The 16,785-nt window shown below is 39.1% G+C and overlaps 2 protein-coding genes and 1 non-coding gene across 3 annotated transcripts in view; 1 reads left to right on the top strand and 2 right to left on the bottom strand.

The window, feature by feature from the left end:
- CCDC146 (coiled-coil domain containing 146) overlaps nucleotides 1-1,342 on the top strand; it is a 117,977-nt gene extending 116,635 nt beyond the window's left edge. The window contains exon 18 of the mRNA XM_045828309.1: nucleotides 1,139-1,342. Within this exon, the coding sequence (XP_045684265.1) occupies nucleotides 1,139-1,342 (204 nt within the window). The remainder of the gene's footprint in view (nucleotides 1-1,138) is intronic.
- A 7,929-nt stretch (nucleotides 1,343-9,271) lies between these two features.
- The window catches only part of LOC123811955 (gamma-secretase activating protein), an 87,345-nt gene continuing 79,831 nt past the window's right edge, over nucleotides 9,272-16,785 (bottom strand). Inside the window, exons 27-31 of the mRNA XM_045828497.1 lie at nucleotides 13,514-13,633; nucleotides 12,597-12,658; nucleotides 10,971-11,072; nucleotides 10,705-10,804; nucleotides 9,272-10,078 (exon numbers count right to left, since the gene is read on the bottom strand). Of these exons, the coding sequence (XP_045684453.1) occupies nucleotides 9,987-10,078; nucleotides 10,705-10,804; nucleotides 10,971-11,072; nucleotides 12,597-12,658; nucleotides 13,514-13,633 (476 nt within the window). The 3' untranslated portion in view covers nucleotides 9,272-9,986. The remainder of the gene's footprint in view (nucleotides 10,079-10,704; nucleotides 10,805-10,970; nucleotides 11,073-12,596; nucleotides 12,659-13,513; nucleotides 13,634-16,785) is intronic.
- Nucleotides 9,310-9,446, bottom strand: LOC123812211. Its single transcript, XR_006784500.1, has one exon. It is a non-coding gene; the product is annotated as a U4 spliceosomal RNA (small nuclear RNA).

Raw genomic sequence — 16,785 nt, 5'->3', positions numbered from 1 at the left:
TCCACCCCACAATCTTACAACCTGGGCTGGTGTGGCTGAACACCATGTACCCCCGCTATCTTGGCAGTGACCTGGCTGGCTTTGGTTTTATCCACAGGTCTCTGATTTCTGTCCTTGCACCCCTGCTCAAACCACACCTCACCCTTCCATGTCCATCAACTGTAGCCACCAAAGCATGTTGTGAGGCCCCCAGCAGAAGAAGTACACTTGAGGTGCATCATAGGACTCAATGTCACCCTTTTTTCCCCTGCCACTGGCCTAAGTCTAGGCCTATCACTGATTCCACCTGTAAGTTAGATGCCCAGTTCCTCTACCTAAACCCATGACTTTTTAATATTCTTAGAATGGAATTAGTCATCTGTTCCTAAAGGGACTGCATCTTGGGGACATATAACTTACTCTCAGACTATCCAGTAGACATCCTCAAAAAGATGACTGTTTACCCCTTAGCCCAAGAAAAATGTGCATTTCAAACACATATTAGGGATATCTGAAAACAAGGTCTGATTTGTAGTTTCTGGGACTATATTTTCTTCAGACTGGTGTTTACATGACTACAGAGCTGCCTCCAAATGCATATGCTATCCTGGCCATCATTTACCCATCTCCCTTATTTAGAATTCTTTCTAACGCTATGAGAGATTCCTCTGTTTCCCAGAGGCACAGGCACAATCTTGAGGACCTTGAGGCTCAAAGCATGCTGAGGACCACTTCTTTCCTCTGGTTCTACTCTCCTTATCTAACATTTGTACTAACATTTTGTTCACCAATCCATGACTTACCAAAGGTAATAGATTGTCCTACTTCTGTCAAAAACAAAACCATGGAAATAATTAGTATTTGAAGAAAGATACTGAGATTGTAACACAGTGAAATTTAGAAGCCACCAACCAGTTTATGGTAAGCCATAAATCCCAGAAAGAGAGTAATGATTGAACAACATGGGTCATTCCAATGAGATGCAATGTTTGTGTGTGCACATGTAGTGACTTCACCCTCATACTCTCTTGTCCTGTTGGGGAATATCAGCCAGCACAGCCTAAGGCTGCTCAAGCACAGCTGTGTCTGGCAGACCCTGGGGAGAAATGACTTCACCAGAGTTTTCAGAAAACTGAAAAGGAAAAATTATTCTTTGCAGGAGCTCTTGGAAACAGATCGTCGCCAGCTGCCCAATGGTGTTCGCACGACTGCAGAGCTGCGTCCAAATGCCTATATCCCAGAGGCAGAGGCTACTCTTCCTTTGCCAAAACCATATGGTGCTTTGGCTCCTTTTAAGCCCAGTGAACCTGGGGCCAATATGAGGCACATAAGGAAACCTGTTATAAAGCCAATCGAAATCTGAATGTGTAACTTGATCCAGGCTTCTCAAGGAGACACTTAAGCCAGACTTCCTCATATCCACAGATGGAACATGTCTGCACAATAGCTCAAATTACAGACAAATGCGCCATCCACAATTAACCAACAACAAAACAGCAGTTTCTTTTTCTGCTCACCAAATACTATAAGTTTACATGATGTTGAGTAAGATGGAGAATTGTTGTATAATTATGTCAAAGCATCTATTTGCATTGCTCATTTCTTTCTTTTTCACTCTCTATATTGAAACCTTTCAGAAATATATAGTAGGCCAGGTGCTATAAAAATGTGATAAAAATAAATCAATATTCAATGAAGTACAGAAATTAACAGAGTGGTTCTTATTTATTAAAGAAATAAAGGAAATACTGTTCAATATACTGAATTTAAAGAAAAAGAGAGAACGGCCAAGTATCACAAGGGCTTAATGGAGTTTGTTAAATAATTAGTTGCATTTGAAGTTAATGTTGTTAAATCTAAATAAACTAAAAAAGCCATGGAGAAAACTGTCATTTTCAAAATAATGTTATACTGATTCTTTATTGTATTTTTTATTACATTACCTCTTAGTCCCTGTATACCACATTCTCCCCAGCCATCACCACACTGCTGTCCATCCATGAGTCCTTTTTCTTTTTTGCTCAGTCCCTCCACCTGCTAACCGCCCCCCACCCACTCTAGCTGTCATCCTGCTCTCCATATATGAGTCTGTTCCCATTTTCCTCATTAGTTGTTTGTTCATTTAGATTCCACATATGAGTGAAATCATATGGTACTTGTCTTTCTCTGACTGGCTTATTTCACTTAGCATAATGTTCTCCACATCCATCCATACTTTTGCAAAGGGTAAAATTTTCTTTTTATGGCCGAGCAGTATTCCATTGTGTAAATGTCCCACAGTTGTTTTATCTACTCATCTACTGATGGACACTTGGGCTGCTTTCATATCTTGGTGATTGTAAATAATGCCACAACGCACATAGGGGTGCTTATGTTCTTTCAAATTACTGTTTTAGATTCCTTTGGATATATTCCCAGAAGTGGGATCATTGGGTCAAAAGGCAAATTCATTTTTAATTTTTTGAGGTAACTCTCTACTGCTTTGCACAGCGGCTGTACCAACCTGCATTCCTACCAATGATGCGAAAGTGATCCCCTTTCTCCACATCCTCACCAGCACTTGTTTGTTGATTTACTGATGATAGTCATTCTGACAGGTGTAGGTGAATCTCATTGTGGTTTTAATTTGCATTTCTCTGATGATTAGTGACATTGAGCACCTTTTCATTCATATATTGGCCATCTGTATGTCGTCTTTGAAAAGTATCTATTCAGATCATTTACCCATTTTTATGGGTTGGTTGTTGTTGGAGTTTTTTTGGTGTTGAGTTTTGTTAAATACTTTGTAAATTTTGGATGTTAGCCCCTTAGCAGATGTATTGGAGAATATGTTCTCCCATTCTGTGGGTTGTCTTTTTATTTTGTTGATGATTTGCTTTGCTATGCAAAAAATTTTTAGTTTGCAGAAGTCCCATTTGTTTATTTTTTCTTTAATTTCCCTTGCCTGGGGAGATATATCCAATAAAATATTGCTACAGGCAATATCCAAAATTCTGCTGCCTATGTCTTCTTCTACAATTTTTATGGTTTAGGGTCTAACATTTAAATCTTTTATCCATTTTGAGTTTATTCTTGTGTGTGGTGTAAGAAGGTTGTCTAGTTTCATTTTTCTGCATGTATCTGTCCAATTTCCCCACACCATTTATTGAATAAACTATCTTTAGCCAATTGTATGTGCTTGCTTCCTCTGTCAAATATTAATTGACTATAAAGGTGTGGGTTTATTTCTGGGTTCTCTATCCTGTTCCATTTATCTGTGTGTCTGTTTTTATGCCAGTACCATGCTGTTTTGATTACTATGGCCTTAGAGTACTTTTAATATCAGGTAGCATGATTCCTCCAACTTTGTTCTTTCTCAGTATCACTTGTGCTATGTGTGGCCTTTTGTAGTTCTATATAAATTTTTGGAATATTTGTTTTAGTTCTGTGAAATATATCACTGGTATCTTGATAGGAATTGCACTGAACCTACAGATTGCTTTGCATAGAGTGGACATTTTAATGATGTTAATTCTTCCTGTCCATGAACACAGTATATGCTTCCACTGATTTGTATCTTTTTCAATTTCTTTCTTTGGTGTCGTATCATTTTCTGAGTACAGGTGTTTTACATCCTTGGTTAGGTTTATTACTAGGTACTTTATTCTTTTTGAAGCAATTGTTAATGAGATTTTTTTTATTTCCCTTTCTGTTACTTTGTTATTGGCATATAAAAATGCAACTGATTTCTGGATATTAATTTTGTATCTGTCTACTTTACTGAATTCATTTATCAGTCCTAGTGGTTTCTTGGTGGAATCTTTGGGGTTCTCTATGTATAGTATCATATCATCTGCAAATAAGACAGTTTTATTACTTCCTTTCCAATTTGGATGCCTTTTATTTCTTCTTCTGGTCTGATTGTTGTAGCTAGAACTTCCAGTACTGTGTTGAGTAAGAGGTGAAAGTAGACATCCCTGTCTTGTTCCCAATCATAAGAGGAACACTAGTAGTTTTTGCCCATTTGAGTATGATGCTGACAGTGGGTTTGTCATATGTGGCCTTTATTGTGTTCAGGTATGTTCCCTCTGTTCCCAGTTCGCTGAGAGTTTTTATCATAAATGGGTGCTGGATTTTATCAAATGCTTTTTCTGCATCTATTGATATGATCATGTGCTTTTTATTCTTCATCTTGTTTATATGGTGTAGTGAATCATATTGATTGATTTGTGAATGTTGTACCAACTTTATATTCCTGGAATAAATCCCACTTGATCATGGTGTATGATCTTTTTGATGCATTGATATATTCAGTTTGCTAATACTTTGTTAAGGATTTTAGCATCTATGTTCATGGGAGATATTGGCCTATAATTTACTTCCTTTGTAGTGTCTTTATTTGGTTTTGGAATTAGGATAATGCCAGTCTTTTAACTGGATTTGGAAACCTTCTTTCTCTTGAATTTTATGAAATAGTTTGAGAAGAAGAGCTGTTGTTCTCAGAATGTTTGGTAAAATTCACCTGTGAAGACATCCGATCCAGGGCTTTTGTTTGTTGGGAGTTTTTTGGTTACTGCTTCAATTTCACTAGCTGTAATCTGTCTATTCAGATTCTCTGATTCTCCTTGATTTAGTTTTGGAAGATTGTGTGTTTCTAGGTATTTGTCCATTTTGTTCAGGTTGTCCAGTTTGTTGGCATATGGTTTGTTCATAATATTTTCTTACAATCTGTGTTTCTTTGGTGTCAGTTGTTATTTATCCTCTTTCATTTCTGATTTTATTTATTTGGGTCTTTTCTCTTTTTTCCTTGATGAGTCTAGTTAAAGGTTTGTCGATCTTGTTTATCTTTTCAAAGAACCAGCTCTTGGATTCATTGATCTTTTGTATTTTTTTAGACACTATTTCACTTATTTCTGTTCCAATCTTTATTATTTCCTTTCTTCTACTTACTTTGGGCTTTGTTTGTTGTTCTTTTTCAAGTTCCTTTTAAGTGTGAAGATTGTTTATTTGAGCTTTTTCTTGTTTTTTTTGAGATAGGCCTATAATGCTATGAATTTCCCTCTTATATTGTGTTCCCAATGTCCCACAGACTTTGGGTTGTTGTGTCCTCATTTTCATTTGTTTCAAGATATCTTTTGGCTTCTTCCTTGATCTTGTTGTTAACCCATTCATTATTTAATAACATGTTATTTAGCTTCCACATCTTTGCATGTTTTTCAGTGTTCTTCTCATGATTGATTTCTAGTTTCATAGCTTTGTGGTCAGAGAAGATGTTTGATAGGATTTCAATATTTCTAAACTTATTGAGACCTCTTTTGTGTCCTAGCATGTAGTCTATCCTAGGAAACATTTCACATGCACCTGAAAAGTATGTATATTCTGCTGCTTTGGGGTAAAATAATCTGAAAATATCAATTAAATTAATTTGATCTAGTGTGTCATTTAAGGCCTCTGTCTCCTTGTTGATTTCCTGCTTGCAAGATCTATCCATTGAAGTCAGGGGGATGTTAAAAATCCCAACCATGACTGTATTTCTATTGCTTTCTCCCTTATGACCATTAAGATTTGCTTCATATATTTAGGTGCTCCTGTGTTGGATGTATAAATGTTTATTAGGGTTATATTCTCTTCTTGGATTGTTCCATTTATTCTTATGTAGTGTCCTTCTTCATCTCTACTATACCTTTGGTTTTAAAGTCTATTTTGTCAGATATAAGTACTCTGCACCAGGTTTTTCTTCTTTCCCATTTGCATGAAATATCTTTTTCCATCCCTTTACTTCTAGTCTGTGTGTATCTTTCAATCTGAGATGGGTCCCTTGGAGGTAGCATATATATAGGTCTTGTTTTCTTGTCCATTCTGCTAACCTATGTCTTTTGGTTTGAGCATTTAAGCCATTTACATTTTATGTGATTATTGATAGATATGTATGTAGAGCCATTTTATTGTTAGACTATTTTCCTTTTTATTTTCTTCTTCTCCTCCCCCTCCCCCTTCTTCTCCTTCTCCTTCTTCTTCTTTTCTTCAACCAAGCCCTTCAACATTTGTGGCAGTGCTGGTTTGGTATTAACAAAATCCTTTAGCTTTTTCTTGTCTGAGAAGCTTCTTATTTCTCCTTCAGTTTTAAATGATAGCCTTTCTGCATAAAGTAGCCTTGTTTGTAAGTCTTGCATTTCATCACCTTGAATATTTCACACCACTCCCTTCTGGCCTGAAATGTTTCCCAATTAAATGCCAGTCTAATTGGTACTACCTTTATGTAACTACCTGCTTTTCTCTTTCAGCTTTTAGGATTCTCTCCTTGTCTTTAAGCCTTGTCATTTTAATTATGATGTTTCTTGGTGTAGGCCCCTTTGGGTCCAACTTGTTTGAGATTCTCTGAGGTCCCTGAATTTGTGTGTCTTTTTCCTTCACCAGATTGGGGAAGTTTTCATCATTGTTTCTTCTAATAAGTTCTCAGTCCCTTGCTCACTCTCTTCTCCTTCTGGTATTCCCATGGTGCAGGTGTTGTTATACTCCGTGTTTCCCAAAATGTTTCTGAATCTTATTTTTATTATTTTTTCTTTTTGCTGCTCTGCCTGGGTGTTTATTTTCTACCTTGTCTTCCAAATTACTGATGCGATCCTCTGCTTTACCTAACCTCCTGTTTATTTCTTCCAGTGTATTATTTATATCAGATATTGCACTCTTTGTTTCTGACCAGTCCTTTTTAATGGTTTCTCAGTCCTTTTTCATGCTTTTGAGTATCCTTATAATCATTACTCATCTATTTGATAAACTGCTTGTCTCCATTTCATCTTGTTTTTCTTCAGGAGAATTCTCTTGTTCTTTCATTTGGGGTCTGTTCCTTTGTCTTCCCATTTTGACTGCTTTTTTGTATTTTCTGCCTTAGTAATTAAACTAATCAGCTTTAAACCATCAGCTGTTAAACTAATCAGTCTATGATCAGCATCTTAAGCTTGACAGGGTGTGGCAGAGTAATTCCTGCTGCAGGGCTATTTCTCCCCCTGAGGCTAATGCCACCTGGAGGGGAGTGCTCTGCCTGAGAAGATGGCTCCTCAAGTATAGGGAATGACTCAGTACAAGGATCCTGGTGGCTGCTCCTTCAGTTCTCTACCAAGAGCCACCATCCCCAGTCTCTCCTCAAGCATCTCTAGTCCAATCTGCCCTCCCTTTGCCAGAGCCCAGGGTAAGTGGCTGCAGATGAAATTTTGTGCACTGGCCCTTTAAGAGGCTCTCTGAGTCTCTAACAGACAAAAAAAAACCCTGCTGCTTTTCATAGCTGGATGTTATCTGGGTTGTTTTCTGGCTCTGGTGCTATAGGCTGGGGAGCCCTTCTTGGGGTTTAGACCCCAGCCTTCTCAGGGGAATGCCCTCAGCTGCTGAAATATCCCTCTATATCTTCAGCTGCTGCCTGTGGGAACCTGGCCAGTCCTCTCACATCTCCATACTCCCTACCAGTCACATTGTGGTGAAATGGTTTCTTCTGTCTGTCCTTGGTTATAAGACTTCCTCCAGCAAGTATTCAATTGGTTATTCAGGATGATTTCTCTACAATTTAGTTGTAATTCCAGATTGGTCCTGGGAGGAAGTTAGTGTAGCTTCCACTTTCTCCTTCACCATTTTCAATCTCCATCTTAATTTATCTTTTTTTAAATATACTTATTTTTAGAGAGAGGGGAAGGGAGGGAGAACTAGAGGGAGAGAAACATCAAAGTGTGGCTGCCTCTTGTGCACCCCCCACTGGGGACCTGGCCCACACCCAGGCATGTGCCCCAACCAGAAACCAAACTGGTCACTTTTCAGTTTGCAGGCTAGCACCCAATCCATTGAGCCACACCAGTCAGAGCCTAATTTATCTGTCTTATAAACCTAGATTTATTCAGCTATTCTATGCAAATAAACTTGTGATTATTTCAAGTTTTGGTACAAGATTCTTCAAAACTTCAATGAAAATATTTCTAATTGGTATGTTAAAAGTTGAAAATTAGGTCAATTCCACTATTTTATTACTCCAATTTTATTGCATTTCATCCAGGTATATTCCTAATTCTCTTTTTATATTTTCTTATGTATGCATATACACAAGATTTCAAACCTATAATTTTTACATTCATTAGTATGCTCAATCTATATTTCATACTGGTATTAGTTATGAATTTTATTTCACAACTCTGGGCATAATACCACATTCCCTTATTTTACTAAATCAAACAAAATTTGTTCCAAGCCCCCATCCTGCCATATTGGAGGGAAATTAAATCCCATTCTCAATCTACAGAGTCTTGATTCTGACCTGATTGTTTAAGTGAAGTTATTGAAGAGCAATGCCTTAGGAGTACCTATAAGTAACACTATATATATTGTGGTTAACAACAAAGAAATGCAAAAACACAGTTCCTGTGTTGTAGGATTAATAATAACATTAGGGATTCAAAATATATATACATAGGAAGCTTAACAACCTAAGAATGGAATCATAATTTTAAAAATCACAAAGGGATGTACTAAATGTAACAATGTGTGCTACTCAATGAAATGTGGAAATTTTAACTGGCCCTTAAGCATAATAAGATGCTAATAGGTAGAGAGGGGATTCTAGGTAGGGGAAACAGCCTGAGCAAGCCTAAGAAGTAAAGGGACAAAAGCTGTGTTCAAGGTTCAGTGAACTGAGCTCGTGGGAACAGAAAGTTCATATTGGGGACCTGTACGAGGCCAGGATTAGGGTGAGTTTGGATTTTATCCTGTGATTTTGAATGTGAGGTTGAATTTTATCCTGTAATGAGTGGCAAGTTATTGAAAGATTATGAACAGAAGATTAAGTCTGATGAATTAGACCTTAGAAAGTAACCAAAACCAGCCAGGTGTGAAAAGAAGAGCATAGGGAATGAAAAATAATTACATCAAGAGAAAAAATCAGCACTGCCTTGTTCATAATGGCTCCAAGATTTTGAGCCTCAGTGACCATGAAGTATTGGACCAAAAATAGGAATTCTGCAGGAGAGGACAATTTTTAGAACACAATCATCACTTTAGAAAAGAAGCTGAAGTATTGTACCAGCTAGTGATATTTATAATAATAAAAGTTTCACAAATTCACTGAAGAAAATAATGTGATAAGAGAAAAGCACAGTGTCATGGGCTGACCACAGGAAGCAACTGGAGTTATGGGTCAGAATGAAGTCACTGTAGAAGAAAGGGGAAAGTGGGAGAACTAGCGAGACATGTGGGGGTCTTTGGGGGAACATGTTCACAGACTCGTGATTCCTAGCTGGAATAAAAATGCTGTGTAGAAAGGGCAAGAATCAGGCCAAAATTTTCAGTGATTTTAATAAGGTATTTCTAAATCAAACTTTTATAAATATAAAAAAACTTAAACATTAAGTGCAATTCCATTGGAACTATTACAGAGAAAAATCCCACTCTATCAGCAATAATCGTGCCTCAGGTAAATCTCATTGGCTACAGTATTGCCACTGTGCAAAGCTACACCTCCTACTCTAAATAGACTGTATGAATAAACTGCCATATGTTACAAATTATTCTACTCTGGAAATAGCAGATTTGACTTGGTCCAAATTCATTTTTTAAACTATTCTTTTTGCAAATACAGTTTTTATGCAACATTTAATTTTTCCACTTGTCACGTTATTTTCAATGACACATCTAGTTTTTGTTTTTCTAAGCACTAGTCCCTACATTTTTAAAGCATATTTTATTTCAGAATGCAATAGAACTGGCTTTTGGCCTAGGAAGCCACTAGGAAGAGCATTATTTATGCTGCTGCCTGCCTCCTTGGACTGTTTGTCCCGTCCCTTCTCCATACTTGACAGCTCACCTGCTGTTCAAAACTGGGATGAGGTACTGCAGTTTACTTCTATCTCAACAAGTACCAAACTGAAATTCAGATGGCTCAACAATGCATTCTGATTTTGGTAACCAGTTTTAAATCTTGCTAGAGAATTCTCAGTAGAAGTAGAACTACTGAGCAAGATTAAAAATTGGAATTTAATATTACTATATCTTTTCTATAAGTCTAAAAGCATTGTGGTATGTTTCAGAGCTGCTTCCTCCACAAATTTTGCATCCACGTTGTCATGTCCTTCAAAACCATACAGAGCTAGAAAGAGAGAGCAAGAAAAAGAGTTACTATGAAGCCGTGCAACATTTATAATGTTGTGCACACAGCTCTTTGAAATCATAATTATTTTAAATTTTAGTAAAACACATTGTTCTGAGAATATGTTAAAATTTATTAAACCTCAGAACCAAGAAAGGCCATTTGTATCAACCAATGGGTTTATAACATCTTAAACCAGGGGTGTCCAACTCATTTTCACCGGGGGCCACATTGACCTCGAGGTTGCCTTCAAAGGGCTGAATGTAATTTTAGGACTGCATACATGTAACTGCTCCTTAACTAGGGACAAGGAGCTTGACACTGCCACTGGGTTAAATCAAGACACTGGGCCGGATAAAACAAGGTGGAAGGCCAGATTTGGCCCGTGGGCCTTGTGTTTGCCACCTGTGTCTTAAACCCTTCTAAAACTTCAGAGGTGATTGATTGTTCCTTTGGTAATTTACTCTCGGTAAATTGTATATTGCTAATTAAAACCAGCTGCACTAAGGACCTACTTAAAAGTAAGGGGCATTTTGGAAAGAAAAGGGCACAAAGAAGTAAATAGGGACTGACTGACATGTCAAGGGAATAGCAGGACAACACTTGAGAGCAGAAGAGCGAATTACCTCGATTGGAGGATTCTATATCTGTCAGTGTTTCAATGAAGTAGTTCAGAGGCAAAAATTCCACACTGAATGACGACTTGTCAATCACAGAACTCTGAGGCTAAAAAGGAAACCACGTCTGGTATTAAGTGATTATCCAAAACAAACACAGATTTTCTGAAAAGGTGGTAAGAACTACAGAATTGCTGCTCATAGGGAAATGCTGACATAGGCAAATAGGTTCCAAGAAAAAAGTTTAGTGGAGCTGTGCTTTCACACTGACTCACCTGTTTCTTATAGTTCTGAAGCAGTTGCTTCACATGGTTCCGGGAAATAATGTTAGAACTCATAGGATGATCCCAAAGTCGACAGATCTTCTGACCAATAAGCTATTATGCAAATTGAAAAATAGGTCAAGGAGGATTTTTAGGGTAGTGGAAGTACAATACTGTAAAGACGATCAAATTCACTGAATAACCACCACCAAGAGTGAATGAACCCTAATGCTAAGGATGGATTTCAGATGATTGTGATGTAGGTTCATTAATTCTAGCAAATGGACCAGTCTGGTGAGGAATGTTGATAATGGGGGAGGCCACACATGTGTAGGGTAGGGGGTATTTGGGAAATCTCTGTGTCTTCACCTCAATTTTGCTGTAAACCCTGAACTACCCTTAAAAATAAAGTTAATAATAAAAACAAAAGGATGGAAAAACATAGGAGAATATAGCTCACACTGAATTAAGTAAATGTACCTTATATCTATTCACAATTTTTAAAATATTATTCCAAATTTGCTAGTTAGTCTAAAAGGCCCTTTATGCTTAATGACCCATGGGAAAAGGCCATTTCCTAGGAGGTATGCCTCTGAATTTCGAATAAGTACTCTCTTAGATGCAACCCTGAGAAAGTAGTTTATACACTGATGTTGCCAAATTTTTTTTCTGAAACGGAGTTCATCTGCTACTCTTCAAAATGGGGGTTCTGCATGCCAACTCTAAGTGATGTTTTGATAGGAAACTAAAGGTTATAGGCATGTTCTCTGCCAATGCCTTGCCCAGAAAAATTTAATTCCCTAAGAGCATGAGGCAAAAGTAAAAAGTCAAATGTAGAGAGCAAACTAAATGTTCAGAGACAATCCCCAGAGAAATCTAGCCATGGAAAACATGCTTTGTTTTCTATTCTTGTCTTCGCTTCAATAAGCCCACGAGGGGGAGAGGGTGTTACAAAGGAAGCCGATTAGATCCAGAAAGGCAACGGACATCCCTTCGTGGGAGGATCGTGCCAGACACACAAGTGTTCAATATAGGTAAATAGCACACAGAGCTGGCCACCACGCTCGGGGTCAGGAAGTTCACAGTCAGAGGCTCTGAAGACCTTGCTGTGGAATGTCATAATTTCATAGTGTTTTTAACTCTGAGAGCTAATATTCCCCACAAAACAAGGAGTGCCTATATAACCCTCTCCCTCATGTTTCTCATTCTTCCTTTGACCTGGGATGTTGTCCAACCCTGGTGGAAACGACAGTGGGAGGAAATGTAGTTCCAGAACCTTCTGACCTCACCTGTACCTAAATGTCTTATCAGTTTAAAAGCCAAAAGCACATGTTTTCCCTCTCCCTCCCCTCAGACTCACAGATGTAAATATTAGTGTGGTTTCCTAAGAGAAGAAAATGGCCAAACGTTTTAGGTGGGCGGTGCCAAGGCAGCACAGCCAGAGGAGCAAGCACTTTGTGGACCTAGTGGGAGCTGCAGGCAGAGGGTGGGGAGGGATGGGATTTCTTGGAAAGAGCTGAAAGTGAAACAATTCAACTGACTTTAGCCCAAATCAAGTAAGTCCTCTTTTTGCAAGAAGAAACTGAAGGAAGTTCATGCCAAGGCTTAGGGAGAAAATGAAATATAATTAAGGATTACCGGAGGAAGCCGCACAATGATGCTGAATTTTAGTTTTTCATTTTTCTCTGTGTTGTCCAGATCTACAAGAAAGTAGATTGGCAAACAAAATAGACATCTCCATTTAGTGTCTGAATGAGCTAATAATGCTTCAGCGCTTCATCCTGGTAACACATAGCCCAACCTTGCATTCTCAAGCTAATACCGCTTTAGAATTTTTAGTTTGTGCCTCTCTAAATAAAGGAATTTTTAAAATAAACTGTTTCTGTTATCATGGAACATGGTTCTTTAACAGGATACTAGTCACAAAACAGTTTATTGACTAATATGAAACAGAGGGTGCCTTGAGGAATGAGAGAAACTTTACTATCTATTAACAAAACTCATCATAAAATACCAAAGCCAAATCATTTAAGTGAGAGTGATTATACTCCAGAACATATTTAAAGTTCAAATTTACATAATCACAGCATTTCTCATTAATTTTTCTTGCATTTCAAGTCTAACTTTGCAATGGCAGAGTTAATCAGCTGAAATCAAGCCATTTCATGACATTTTCCTGAGAAACACGCCTTCACAGTCTCCTATCCTCAAATGCCCTTGTGTACGGAAAAGGACTCTAATAGCTATGCGTGGATTAGGAAACCATTAGGGGTCTTCTGAGGGCAAAGACACTTTAAATTAGCCCATAGGATGGTTGGTTACAGGAAATATACTACTCAGAAGTACTAGCTGCATAATTTATGGCATCCAACACACAAAAAAAATAAATGTTAAGAGGAGCCCTTTGTTCAACTATTAAGATTTCAAGATTTAATGCAAACCATTAAACTAAGCATGGGGCCCTCCTGAGTGCTTCTGGGCCCCGTGTGACAGCTGTGGCGGTGCTCAGACTGGAACTAGTACTCTGGCAAACTCAGAGCCTCAGAGCCTCTTACCTTTCATGAGCCTTGTGACAGCTGTTTCTGTGAGAAGCAATAACCCGTTATCGATGTAATGTAGCAGGTTATGCAAAGGGAGACAGTGGACGCCAAGGATCGTGTGCAGAGTGTGAAAACCTAGGATGAGAGATGCGGGAGGGTAAACACGGTCAGCCAGCACCTCCAGCCTTTCAGACAGAATAAATCGATGGTGTTAATAAAACACTTAGCTCAGCACTTGGTGCCTAGAGTCAACTAAATGCTGCTTGAAATCAAGGTCCAAATTTCCTTCTTAGCAGTATGAAGACTAAGCATTGTGCTGGGTATTGAAATTCCCTCAAGTCTGCATTTCCTTCATGTTGTCTCTTCCCAGGCGGAAAGAGAAAATGAGTGAAAGTCCTGCTTGATGAAAAATGACTTTATGGTTTAACAGGTTGGCAATTCTGTGGTAAGATGGCAAAAGAGAACAGGTAACAGAAGACCTTCAACTCCACATGCTCAGTCTAAAAGGCCAATGAATAGGGACCATTTTGCTAAAGAGGCAAAAATCTGAACCAGAAGGAGACAGCTTACATGCCTGATTTCTAGGTAGGCTTGTGGTGTCTACTTGGACTAAATTATATGCAAGAAGAATTAAAATATGCTCAGATAGTAAATCCATAGGAATTCAATAGAAAGGAAATCTCTGCCAAACCAGAGCATCATGGGGAAGGAAGGCTCCTCCAACACATGGAAACCTAGCACTCTGAGTGCTCTATTAATAATAAGTGATAAAAACACCCATGGGAGGAGTAGATATCAGACCAGGAGAGAATCAGAAGAGCCCTCTTGGAAAAGATGGCATGTGAGGGGCACTGTGATGGTAAATGCAATTTCTGGGGGGTAGAAATGAGGCGGGGTGGTGTGGGGGAGGCATACAGAGTGGTGACAACAGAAAAAGCCAGGTTTATATGAACAGATAGAGGGTGGGATCCCCCCAGGGCACTTACTAGCTGCAGGCAACTCAGCCATTGTGAGCGTCCATTTCTTCATCCTTCACACGGAACCCTCAGCACCTTTCTCACAGGGCTGCTCTGAGAACTACAGCTGGTTCACTGGGCAGGGTAGGGGCTAGCCCATGGTATAACAAGTGACTAATACCAAACATTCTGATCCTTCAACCTACATGCTGGCTCACTTGATCCTCACACAACCCCACAAAGTGGGAGCCAGTTTATAAATGGGGAAGCTGAGATCACAGGAGCTAAGAAACTTGCCCATAAATGGCTGAGCTGAAATTTGAGCACAGGCTGTGGAACTCCAGCCTCAGCTTCTGCTATCCTGCCCCAATAACTGGTAGCTGTGTTAAGAGAATAACAACAGGGGCCCAAAGGTAAGAAAGCATGGAGCATTCTCAGAAAACATTAAGTGAGATGGCTGAACTGGAGTCAGGAGTATGAGAGGAACACCAGGAGGTAAGGTTGGAAGGTTGATTTAACAAATGCCTTCCATACACCAGGCAAGGGGCTGGGTGTACAACAATGAGCAAAAGAAGTACAACAGCTGCTCCCATCTACCTTCCAGCATGATGGGGAGAGAGAAAATCAAATAATCACAAAAAATCCATGTATATTTTTTAATGCGACCAGTTCTATGAAAGAAAAGTGCAGGGAGCTCTGAGTGCATGTGACAGGGGTTGAATGCTAAATGACAGCAAGGAATTTGTTATTTAGTAAACTTGGGGCAAGCACTGAAAGTTTTTAAGCAGGATGGAAAGAGGATTTGGGCTTTACTTTTGGAATAAATGGCAACGGGCAAAGAAGGGACTGATTGCTAGAAGAGGTTGGGAGGCTACAGCCTGAACCTGGGTGAGGGGTAATGAGGGCACCGGAAGTGAGAGAGGAGGGGAGGGACAGGAGACACATGGCCATATGTACAGGCTTGGAAACTGACTGGAAGTGGGCAAGATATGACAAAGAATCACATTCTAGTCCTGGGAGCTTACATGACAAAGAAATGACACCCAAAGAGCAGGAACCTGAATTCAGACAAATCATGGAGTTCTCTCCCTCTCCCTCCCTCTCTCTCTCCCCTGTCCTTTCCCTCTCTCTCTCCCTCCCTCTCTCTCTGAGCATATGGATCATAAACAGTGAGGGACTTGAGTTCCCCACCCTGGAAACATCAAGGGTCAGATAAAATACAGACTCTGCCCACAAGCAGATGTTAATGGGCTAACAATGGATGTGTCCACTAGCTTCCCTGAATCCAACCCAAAACAGTAATTTTAGCTCTGACCACTGTTGTTCAGTCAGTTGGTCATCATACTGCAAAGAGAAGGTTCAGGTTCTCTGGTCCGATTCCCAGTCAGGGCATGTGCCTGGGTTGCAGGTTCAGACGTTTCTCTCCCACACTGATGTTTCTCTTCCTCTCTTTCTCGCCCTCCCTTCCCCTCTCTCTAAAAATAAATAAATGTTTGAAGAAAAACATAGTGATTTTACTACCTAATTAACATAAGATTTTTAATGGATTTAAACATTCTTCCCAAGATTAAAACATTTATGAAATTTTTTTCTGAATACAAGTTCATAAATCCTATAGATTTTCAAAATTCCTCTCCACCCTGTGTCCATGTCCTAAAGATCCCTGATGACCCTTCATCCTCTGTCTCCAAGGCACAGTCCCAAATTCAACAGTCTGTTCCTGGCCTCCTCTTTGCATGTCAGCTCTAAGCACAGAAAAATCAGCGAAAAGTGGACAGCAGTTCCAAAAGAGAGCTTTCCCAGCCAACTCTTGTCCTCATCCTTCAGGGGTCCTTGCCCACTCTAGCCAGCAAGGGAAAACAGGTCTCTTTTAAACTGCAAGTGCTCCAGCTCTAAACCATGACTGTCTTTTCATGGTCCTCATTATCTTTTGTCTTTAAGCAATCCAGGTCAGACATTTCTGACACTTGAAACTCAGTTTCTTGCTACTGTGGGAGGCCTGGAAAGCATGCACACTGACCCATGTACATAAAAAACCTCCTTGTATTTACACGCACATGTTTGCACGCACCCAGTCCAGCATTACTTCACCTCTATTTCCATATCACATGAGAAACAAACATTTACAAAAACAAGGGATAGAAACTGCTCTTCCTGGCTTGATCCATGGACACAAGCCATTAAGTCTATTCAAAATAATTCTCAGTCACTACAGATAACATTTTCTTATGTTCTCTCTTCTTATCCATTCCTGTGAAAGAATGCAATGTTCTGCAGAAAGGGAATTTTTATGACTTCCCAAGAATAATATTGTTCCCAGCAAGTCAGTTT

This window comes from Phyllostomus hastatus, unplaced genomic scaffold, assembly GCF_019186645.2.
Source record: "Phyllostomus hastatus isolate PE091 unplaced genomic scaffold, TTU_PhHast_1.1 phas_scaffold_78, whole genome shotgun sequence".
NCBI classification, from domain to species: Eukaryota; Metazoa; Chordata; class Mammalia; order Chiroptera; family Phyllostomidae; genus Phyllostomus; species Phyllostomus hastatus.
Note: the sequence above shows the minus strand (reverse complement) of the source record. Positions and strands in the feature narration are given on the sequence as shown.